This window comes from Centruroides vittatus, unplaced genomic scaffold, assembly GCF_030686945.1.
Source record: "Centruroides vittatus isolate TY-2023 unplaced genomic scaffold, ASM3068694v2 contig_2565, whole genome shotgun sequence".
NCBI classification, from domain to species: Eukaryota; Metazoa; Arthropoda; class Arachnida; order Scorpiones; family Buthidae; genus Centruroides; species Centruroides vittatus.
The window spans coordinates 311,060-323,231 of NW_027121627.1; the positions used below are offsets into that span (position 1 = coordinate 311,060).

Below are 12,172 nucleotides of genomic sequence, written 5' to 3' on the forward strand. Positions count from 1 at the left end.
CGAATATGGTGGATGAGGTAAAATTTCCCAGTTGTAGCTATCAAGTTTCTGTACAGTTATTTTTGCAGCATGTGGTCTGACATTGTTATGCTGCAAGAGAACCTGCTTTCTGTTCACTGACGACGGTCAATTTTTTTTTTCAATTTTTCATTTAAACGCTCTAATTGCTCACAATACATTTGAGCTGTAATTGTTTGATTAGGTTCTAACAGCTCAAAGTGAATTACACCTGACATATCCCACCAAACAGACAAAAGAATTTTTTTTGGATGCAACCCACTTTTTGCAGTCGGTTTTGGCTGCTTGTCGCAATCCATCCATTGTCTTTTTCTCGTCACATTATTATAGAGGATCCATTTTTTGTTTTCAGTAACCAGCCTACCAAGTAAAGGTTCTAAAGCAATGCGGGATAAAAGAGACGTGCAAATGTTTACACGTTGTTGTCGGTTAGCTATTGACAGTTCATGTGGTATCCATTTTCCTAGCTTTGAAACTTTTCCGATTTGTTGTAGGTGTCTATGAACAGTTCCATGGGATGAATTTAAATGTTTCACAATCTCGTCAACTGTTAAAGATGGTTCTGCTTCAATTAGTGCAGAGAGAGCATCATCATCAAAGTCAACGGGTCTTCCAGTACGAGCCTTATCCTCCACACTAAAATCATTGTTTCTAAATCTTTCAAACCACTTCTGCGCAGTCCTTGCACTAATTACAATTTGATTATGTACAGTATTTATTTTTTTGGCTGCATTTGTAGCATTCTCACCAGTTAAAAATAAAAAGTATAAAACATTCTTTTATATTCATTGGTTACTTCCATTTTAACGAAAATAAACAACTGAAATGTTCACAATTATGAACAGTATTATATGAATGAGATCCAATTTAACACTTCAGTGTAAAAATTATCACATTAGACTGACATTTTTAACAGCAAAACAAGATTTTTCTCAAGGTCATAAAAATGAGCATGGACTTATGGACTGACCTTATAATTTCATTGTAATTTGTAGTCTACATGTAATTTCATTAGTCTAAGCATCTTTACCCATGGTGTTGCTTTTTTCCTCTAATATTTCTAATTTCTGATTTGTTTAGTATTTTTGACAAAATACAGGATTATTCATACAGAACTAAACTTGATGAACAAATGATTGCAAAATTTTCACATTTGCAGAGTATTTACTTAATGCCAAACACATGACCATTTCTTCATGTGCTGGAAGTGATTACTGTTCTTTGAGATGCATATTTTGACATTGCATGTCATGTTTTCCTTAGTGTATTAATGTTACACTACAAATGTTTTTGATTTCTGCAGTGATGTTCCCCAACTGTTGAAGGATATGAGACTTATTATGGAAAACTTTTTCTTGAAGATAGCATCACAAAATGTAGTTTGGAATAGTGATTGGATGATTGGAATAACCACATATCCTTAAAATGACAGTTACCAAATAACCAACTGTGGATCTGTGACCATCCACTATCTCAGACTACATATGAGATGTAATTTGAGATGTGGCTATCTTAAGGAAAAGTTTTCAATAACATACTTTAGCAGCTGGAAGAGAATATCATTGCAGAAATCAGAAACATCGATGGTGCACATTGACATGTGTTAAGGAAAATATGATGTGCCTCTCAGTCAGAGGGTAATGATCACTTCCAGCACATGTAATCAGCATATGTTTGACATGAATCAACATAACTGTTTGGCAGATTTGAATATTTTGCATACATTTATTCATGAATTATAATTAACATATAGTATTCAGTCCTATAGGGATCACCCTGTATAAATTCTTGTAATTTAGCTGTTATATTAGTATAAATGGACAATTTAAATAATCAAATTTTGTCTCATTTCTGTCTTTTATTGTTAAAAGATACAAATGAGACACTGTTAAGTATACTTACATATTGTCCATACTAACCAAGAAAGGTTTTGTTGGAGTATGTCCAAACACTTTATAGAAAGTGAAACATTAAGTTTCTGATCATTTTTGATCCAAAAGATCTATTATTCCTTGGTAGTTTCTTAAGCTGTAAGCATTGTTTCAGCTTTGATAACCACTTTCATTGTCATCCACTTCCTTTTTAGTCATCTGACCAAACAAACCATAAGTTCTGACACCTATATGAAAACTTAATGAAGTTTTTTTTTATTATTTCAGGGCTGGGTTGTGTTATTTTCTCATGTGTATCTTAGGCTAACTTTAGCTTAAGCAATTAAGAAAAAATCCCTCTGTCTCATTCATTAATATAAAAATAGGTTTAGGTTTATGTTAATGATATGCAACAAAAAAAAAATAAATAATTATACACTTAAATTTGATATTAATACATTTTTATGACAATCTAATTTAAATGGACTCTCTTCTCGATGAAGAGATTGGAGAAAAAAGATTTAAAATTAAAGAAATTAAAAGACTAAACAAAAATCTATTTTTCAGAAAAGACAGCTTTTAGATGTTTCACACTTATAAAGGTTGTGCACTAAAGATTAAGTACTACTCACCTAAGGCAGGGGTGGCGAATCTTTCTGAGCCCGCGTGCCATATAGTAAGTACACTTAGCTTTAAAAATGTTTGTGTGCGCCAAAGTTTTAGACTTCGAATAACGATAATTAAAGAAATTAAACGAATATGGTTTAATTAGAATAAATGTACAAAAAGCCTATTGAAAAAAGGATGATTGAAAAAGACAGATGATCAATTGAAATTATATGATACGTTACGTGCCAGATGATTTCTCTATACGTGCCACTTTGGGCACGTGTGCCACAGGTTCGCCATCCCTGACCTAGGGCAATCATCAACATTGTCCCTAAAATGAACTGTGAACTACTCAGCAATGTTAATTAACGTTGACAAAGAGAAGTGCTTTGGTCCCAACACTATTCATTAAAAACTATATGATTTTCCTAACTCAATTAGCAATCTTTTTTTGCAAAAAAGAATCAATTTTTTAAAACAGAAATCAAAGTACCAAGAGCCACAGGATTTGTAAATGAAAAATGTTTTAAATACATTACAACTAATGGCATGTATTTCTAAGTTGTAAATATAATATGTGATTTTGGTGATTATTTTTAAGAAAAAGAAATTGAGAAATTAAAACAATAAATAAATAAGGTACAGTACCATTCAGTAAAAGTATAATGAACTTTTTAAATGAAACAAATACAAGATTACAGCATAACAGCAGTGGCAACGAACCTTTAAGCTTAGTTTAATTCACCACACTACACTTTTTGTGTTGCTGAGATAGTTTTATTGAAAAAACTAACATTTTCAGCCTACTCAATAGGCCATCCTCAGGCTTAACTTACGAAACAGAACATTGGCGTTCCATTAAAAAGAATACATTTGTTTAAAAATTCAAAACATCAACAACAGAAAAAAAGAACAAGAAAATAACTGAAAAATAATATATACAAATATACCTGGTAATGCTATAAAGCGGGGCCAGGGTATGTGCATTTGCACCTTAAAATAAATAATTGAATTGAATTGAAAAATATACAAATATAAATATACAATCAACTCAGAATAGTAATAGAAATAAAAAGTAAAAAAGTAATAGTAATAGAATAAAAATAGTAATAGCAATAATAGCAATAATAGTAATATAATATAATAGTAATAGAAATAAAAAGTAAAAATTGAAAGTTACAAAAGCAAGCTGGAAGGGGCATGCATAAATGCAAGGGACGCAGACAGCCTACCGACAGCATGGAAATTTATAGTCAAAAAATTTAACACAATCTCGTAGTCTTGCCTTAGTTTATATTTACATTTTTCATCAATTATTCCTTAACAATTTGCTACTATGTTTATATAACGTATCACTAGTAGATTTATTTTATTTTTAGTTTTTACTTTTTATTTCTATTACTATTCTGATTTTATTGTATATTTATATTTGTATATATTATTTTTCAGTTATTTTCTTGTTATTTTTTCCATTGTTGATGTTTTGAATTTTTAAACAAATGTATTCTTTTTAATGGAACACCAATGTTCTGTTTTGCAAGTTAAGCCTGAGGATGGCCTATTGAGTAGGCTGAAAACATTAGTTTTTTTCAATAAAATTATCTCAGCAACACAAAAGATGTAGTGTGGTGAATTAAATTAATTATTTGCTAAGCATGTATCTATTTTACCTTTTAGCTTAGTTCACACTGAGCACAATTTGCTGTCAAAAGCAAAAAACAGTGTGAATACTGTGTCAGACATGACATTGTTTTTGGCAAATTTTGTCATTTTATGAATTGCTTTGAAGTTTGGAACTGTCAAGCTTTTTTGCTAGCAAAAAAATTTTGCCACCAATTATATTCCTGCATGTTGTCATGTGGTTCTTGTTGTTTTCAAGATGGCTACAGAAATTTTCTCGCACAATAGAGTAGATGTTGTAATTCATAGTTTTTTTTAATATTCCTTTTACTCAGCATTGCTTTCTTTTTAATCTATCTTTTTCTCTCAAATAAATGAACGTGGTTAACAACAGAATATCCAAAGCAGCCATTTTGTTTTTTGAGATGAGATTTTTTTTCTTGCTTGCAAATAATTGGCTGCTTAAAATTTACAATTCCTTTTCACTTTTCTCATTTGCTTTTGCTATTTGCTCAGCATGAATTAGTCTTTACAGAATGTATGGTACTAATTTCATTTTTCATTACCTCAACTTTATTATTTTTTCAATAAGATTTTATCATTATTTCATTAATTTTTACTTTTTAAAATTTATTTTATATATTTAATCATTATGGTTCAGAGTTTTTCTATTATTGCCTCATTCAAATGCAGTTCATTAAATTTGGTCATACTATGGTTGTTGTCTCTCTTGTATTTCAGTTACCTTCACTTTCCTACTCTACAACCACTTCTCTTTATTCAAAGTCTTCACATCTATTGGCCATAAGCTTTTACACTAACTATACAGCTTTTACACTGATAATAATTGTGAAAAGGACCTTCTTTCTGGCTAAAGCATTTTTAACATAAACTCTGGAAAATTGATACCAAATACAATATTTTTTCAATAATATCTGGCTAAGTTACATTGTTTTTATACATAACATATTGCTTATTATGAAGAACATGTGTTCTTAATGCTAAGAATGGGTCAGTAACCAGTATATTCCTATTTCATTAAAAAAGATCTATATGAAGGAAAAGTAAGCATTCTGAACCACATATAATTATCAAAGATTCATACAATATAATATTGAGATTCATGGTTCTGAAACTGTGGATTGTCCTGACCTAACTACCGTATTTTACGGACTATAAGACGCATTTTTTTCTTCGAAAAATTGCCTCCAAAATTCAGGTGCGTCTTATAGTCCGTAGCATCTTATATGTATTTTATATGTATTTAAAAAAAAAAAAAAAATGCTTAAAAATTAAAGTGCGTCTTATAGTCTGTAGCGTCTTATAGTCCGTAAAATACGATATATCAATTGCAGATTAAGTATACATAATATACAGGAGTATTTTTTCTTTTTAAATAATTTTTGTTTTTTTCTAATATCAAATTTAATTTGTGTATTAACTTGAAAAATCATGTCTTAATTTTTTTCTAAAAACCAAAATTTTAGGAATCAGCTGTAAGCACAATAACTGAAACAACTGTAACAGAATCAGTTAATCCAGAAACAGAACAAGGAAACACAGTAACAGAACAAAATAAAGTAGCAAATCCATCTGAATGTGATAACTGCCCAGTTACTGTTAATGAAGACAGTACAATTGTTTCAACAGCTACTACTACTACTGTTACTACTACTACTACTACTACAGTAGCTAATGTGAAAACTGTTACTATTGGTAAGTTACCTTTAATTTTGTATTAATAAATGATAAATTTGGTTATAATTATTTTTTTAAAAATCTTATCAATTCATTTATAAGAATTAAAAAAAATACAACTTGATTTTGACTTAATGAAAAGTTACTCAAATTATTAAATAAATATTAAGGTTTGGTTGATGAAGTCTCCAATCATTTAAAAAAATTAGTCTAAAAAGGGGAATAATAATGTGATCAGTAAAAGGGAAAAGAAAATATGACCATTAAAAGTAGTAAAATTATTTTACTACTTTTTAATTACATATAGTTATTTTGCTTTTTTGTTATTTCAATTTCATTTTAATTTATTACTTTTTAAGCATAAGTCTTAAGTATCTTATCTTTGTTGTCATTAATAATACTATTAATGACAACAAAGATAAGTTAATTGCTCTTTTCTATATTAATTCAATGGATTAAATAAAGGGAAAATTGATTTTAAGAAATAAGAATATGGATGAAAGATAATTAAAAGAGAATGTAATGTATCACTTATATGTTTATTCAGATTCACTAAAAACTTTGCATTTAAAAAGTGTAATTGTAATTAAAGGAAATGATTAAATATCCTATATTACTAAATGTTATAAATATATTGATACATTATTTTGTGATGACCTGATGAGATAATGTGTCAAGAAAGGTTTAATCACAAATACATTTTTGGAAGCCTTTAAAATTGAAGCATTTAGTTAATGGTATTAATTAGTAACAAATTAAATAACTGGTTTTGAAAATATTTTTTTCAAAGAAAGTTAAATGAATATTTTTTCATTTTAGTAAAAATTTCCAATCAAGAGAAAGAGAAGGAAGAAGAGTTTGTAGAGCAAGAAGAAGAATCTAAAGAAGAAAAAGATGCAGAAAAAGAATGTGAGTCTGAAAAAGATGATGATGCATCAAAGAAAGATAGTGGAGTGTGTGTCATTCGTACTTATAGCAGACCTAAAATTGAGGAAGGTAAGAAAAAAATTTTTTTTGGGGTCTAACAAAATCAAATTTTAATCATAGAATGGTAAAATATGATTGTAAGTAATTTTTTTTAATGTAAGTATATTATAGTTTAAAAGTGGTGTTTCTAAAGTCTGAAGGAGAAAAGTCATTATGTACAATAATAATAATAATAATAATAATAATAATTTTTTTAGATTTGTATTACTATTATTAAGAATAAATAAAAAATTAAGATTTATTAGTATTATTAAAATTAAGCCAAAATTATAAGAGAGGGGGGGAAAAATTAATCTTCCACAAGTATAGCTCATTATATTATACATGACAACTATAAATCATGGAAATATAAAATTATTTTGAATTATTTTAATTCATTGAAAAAAATAAATTACATAAAATATGCATTTTATAATATACAGATATGACATCTTGGCTATATGTAACATTACATAGAGCCAGATGTTACAGCTGAATTAGATATATATTTAAATTTAACTATCAGACATCAAAAACTATTATACAATTTTATATTATAATAGATATTTAATATTAGGTTAAAACTGTAATATCTACATTATATGAATAAAGAATAATCTCTTATAAAATCAATAAATATTGGGATTATAATTAAAAAGCTTTTTTTAAAATATTATAAAAATTACTCATACAACAGCTTGTTTTCCTTAAGATAAATTTAGAACATATCTATTAAATACTGTTTATTATAAAATTTACAAAATAATTGAAGAATCCAAAAGTGATTTCACATTTTGTTTTTATTATACCTCTGGAACATAAGTTGTTTGGAAGAGTCGGCCTTTTATTGGAGGCTCTCATCTGCTTCAATATGTAAAATTTTTCCTCTGGCAATTGTGAATTTTAAAATATATTTATTGTTCTTGCTGTTTTTATTAACTATTTATTATCTATTGTTAAATTAATATATAGCATTAATCATTTCTAGATTGCAGTTCAGTATAATTTACATCACTTGCAGTTTGAAATACATATCAATTTAGATTTTGCAAGAAATATGATGAAAATAAAAGAAAAATATGTTAATCCAGTGCAGAGTCATGATGCATTAATTACAATCCATTTGGTTATAATTACACATAGTTATTTTGTGTAATTATACAATATAGTGTGCCTCACAATATAGTACCTATGTGCCTCACTATATTGTGAGGCACATAGTGAGGGTTTGATTTTGTGTTTTCTACAACGTAAAATCAAATATCCTTAGGTAATGAATTTTTAAATGAAATTTATAAATTACAATTAAAAATGGTTGATGATATTTGCACAATAAAATACATAAAAGAAACTAAAATGTCTTCACTTTTTATCATGTCTAATCACCAGAAACAACAGTCTTCCATTGCAGAGACAACCTTTTATTAGAGGGTGTGCCTCTGCAAAAGTGTGCAAAACAGTTTAAAAAGTTCACCAGCAACAAGTCAATAATTAAAAATACAGTTTCAGTTTAAAAATGGCTGACGATATTGTTGGACATGACAAAATGTGAAGACATTTTAATTTCTTCTATATATTTTATTCTACAAATTTATAAAGTTTTCATATTCCGTACACCATAAGGAATGATGTAATAATTTATTTAGAAATTATTTTATTTTAATGACATCTCAGTACTATACCAAATTTATTAAAGCTTTCAATTTTTCCTGTTTGTTTATTCATTATCAGTTTAAACATTATTATTCAGTTCTTATAGTATAATTAGATAGTATGTAGATTAACTATTTATGATGAATTAAAAATAAATTTTTTTTATAAAATTTTGTTTTATTTCCTACATATTTTGTTTAAAAATCTTTTGATTGCATATATTATATATATATATATGGCTTTTTATGTTATGAAGAGCAATATAAATATATCTGGACAGCCAAAAATATCCCCTTTAATATGAAAACCCTATTTCTAGTGAAATGAATAAATTATAGATTTATAAAAAGCTGTTTTAATTCTTTTATTTGTTATATTATTCAAAAAATAGTGATGTTAGATTGAAAATTGAATTAATAGATTCAGAAAGAGATGAGAAGAAAACTATCAATTTCTTTTGATATATGTTAAATAAAATAATTAATATTAAAATAAAGAAAAATAAAGTTTGAGTTGCATTGTTAATTAATAGTAGAAATTAAAAATATGTTTAAACTTTTAATTTCAATTGTATAGATTTAAATATAATTATCATTTGAAATTTATTTTCATTTTACTTTTCTTAATTCTGAAAGCAGTTAATTGAATTTATTAAGGAAATTTATTTGTTATATTTAAAATTGAATTCAGTTTTAAAAGATTGAAAGCATTTATATTAATTATATTTTGATTGGAGTATTTTAATTTCACATTAAAAGATATATGTAATGTAATATTAAGTGATTATTTCTCTTTTTTATAGGCAATAATTCAAAAACTGGAATTGTTACTAGATCCAAGACTGGTTCTCTTCAACCAAGATCATTTAATATAGATTCTTATGCCCTTAGAGGATTAAGTGGACGAAAAAATGAAGAAAGTGATTCTGTATTAGTTATTAATAAGGATGGTGAAATAACTAAAGTAACCAAACCCAAACTAGGAGCATTACCAATAACTTCAGTCTATTTTAAATTAGGAATGGAAAGTAATTATCGAAATTATTCAAATCAATATACAACGAATTCACTTGCACTTAATAAGCACCAACATGCTGAAGATCGAGATAAGAGGCGTCATTTATCTCATAAATTTAGTTTGACAACAGCAAGTGAATTCAAATGGCATGGTACTACTCATGGAAATCGATCCCTTACTGTGACAACACTTCGACAAACTACATTACAATTAGAGAATAGTGTTCCATCACCATTTTTGCATCCAAACTGGGCTATACATCGCACCAATTGGACAAAGGCAGTTAACATGTGTAGTTCAGCAAAAGATTTTGCACTTGCTTTAAGTATTTTGGAAGCTGCTTTAAAACCAGTATTATTTAATAGTATATGGAGTGAATCCTTAGGTAAAAATTAAAACTTTTATATTTAGTAGAAAATTATTTTATGTAAACAACATAATTTATTATTAGCAGAAATTTATTAATAAATGAATAATTTTAATGATTTAGATCTATAATAAAGAAATTAAATTGTTTTTAACATATATAATAAATTTAACAGTCTCTATAAAGAATTTTGATATCTGTGATCTTAGTTTTAATTTATAAGCTGATCTTTGATTGATATTCTTCAAATATATATTGTATAATTGCTGAAATATCTAAAAATGAATCATTTCATATGGTATTTATTTATTTAACTATAAAATGCATTTAAAAAAATTAAATTTATTATTATTATAAGGATAAGTAAAATTTTTTGTAAAATCGTTTTAATTTATCTGAAAAAACAGCTGAAAAGTAATTACATTTTTGTTAATTTAATGATTTATTATAAAGCTAAGTCAAAAAATATCTTTAAATTTATAATTGAGAATTAGTTATTTTATTTCTAAAAAATTAAAAAAATAAATTAAATTTTTTATGCATCGAATATATATTTTTTAAATAAATAAGTGTATATTTGAGTGACATTATTGTGTAATTTAATTGCCATCAAAAATTATACAAAAATTTTTGCAGAAATTGATTTGTTGAAAATATAACTTGCATTAACCCAATTTAATAAATTTGGATTATATATTTGAAAAATGTATATTTAAATATATAATATTTTTATGTTATATAAATAAACTCTTGATTATCTGTAGTGAAGTATCTATAATATAGTTAAGTATCATTTATAATATGCTTCTAAATTAATGATGATTTAAACATTAGAAAATTTTGCATTAATAATAATAAAAACATCAGCAATATTTATACAATAAAAAGAAAAAATTTTTAAAAATTATTATTTACAATTTTTTAAATTATATTATAATTTAATCTAGAATTAATATAGCTTGTTTTTACTTTTCAAAAATAAAAATTTAAAAGTATTATGTAAATTATTTATATATTAGATTTGTCATAATTGATAAGTATTTTAATAAATTGTAAGTATGATGATATTCAGAATTTTATTTAGTGATACCATTTATTGTTTTTTGTAGGACATACTCGTTTTCAGCGTACTACTTTAGCTGAAAGAGAAGAACGTAAAAAACAAGAAAAACGTGAGAAACGAGAAATGATGGAAGAGGATATGGATCGTACAATGTGGGTGAGATATACATTAGGATTGAAACATCAGGTACATATAATCTGCATAAATTATTTTTATATTTAAAAAATAATTATTTATAAAGATCAAAAATAAATTATCTTATCTTGCCAGAGTGAATTTATTACAAAGATAAAAATAAATGTAAAAGCTATCTGGAATTGTTTCAAGTTAATTTTCTACATAAAACAAGTAAATAAAAAAAATAATAATAATAGATTATTATTATTATTATTTTTATATTAATTTTATATATTCAGAAATCCACTTCATAACAACAGAATTTACAGTAAATTGGCTTTTTTTTTATGTAAGAAAATTAACTTGAAATAATTCCAGATAGCTTTTACATTTATTTTTGATCTTTATAAATGATTATTGATTATTTTAGATTAAATTCTTGCTTGGATAAATAATTAATATGAGTGCATTTCACAATATCAAGTTATCTGTAAGCAAGAGATAAATCTGGATTTTTAATTAAAAAGTATTAAGGGTCCTGAAGAGATAGTGTATGTGAAATAGTAGTGAGGAAATTTGAGAATGAGATTTTGCCTTGCTTTGCTGACTTTATTGCTCTATACACTAGATATGTTGTTGATATTCTTATTATGTGGTAAAACAAACCAAATCTACAAGGCTTTTACCGAAGTTTCAATCATAACACCTAGGATTTCTTCCTACAAATCGAGCAGGAAGGCTATGAACAAGTGCACTTCCTTGATATACTGAGCATCTTAAGAAATGGGTGACTCTTCATGAAGTTTACCATAAAATTTGTATTGCCCACTTTTCATATCTAACCAGTCACAAGATCCCTACCAATACAAGATAGCCACTTTCAATCTCTGATTGGGAGGACTTTCTTGCACTGCTCATCTATACAAGATAGGAAGGAGTTGAAACCCATTACATTGGTGGCCCCATATCAGTTACCCTGCAGTCCCCATTAATGAACTGGTATGACAATGTGGACATAGTGAGGGCACACAGTGACGGTGCACAGTGTGATTGCAGGTTTGTGGCTGTTACATACGACAGCACACTTGCTTGCATCTATGTTGAAATTACCAGAGCTGTTAACATCAAAATGGCATACAGAAGGAGCCTCATAGTTTTTCTTTAGTTAAGAAT

At 26.7% G+C, this 12,172-nt stretch overlaps 1 protein-coding gene across 1 annotated transcript in view; it reads left to right on the forward strand.

The window, feature by feature from the left end:
- The window catches only part of E(bx) (nucleosome-remodeling factor subunit NURF301 E(bx)), a 138,860-nt gene that overhangs the window by 56,631 nt on the left and 70,057 nt on the right, over positions 1–12,172 (forward strand). The window contains 4 exon segments of the mRNA XM_067265927.1: positions 5,606–5,834; positions 6,636–6,812; positions 9,238–9,837; positions 10,929–11,068. Of these exon segments, the coding sequence (XP_067122028.1) occupies positions 5,606–5,834; positions 6,636–6,812; positions 9,238–9,837; positions 10,929–11,068 (1,146 nt within the window).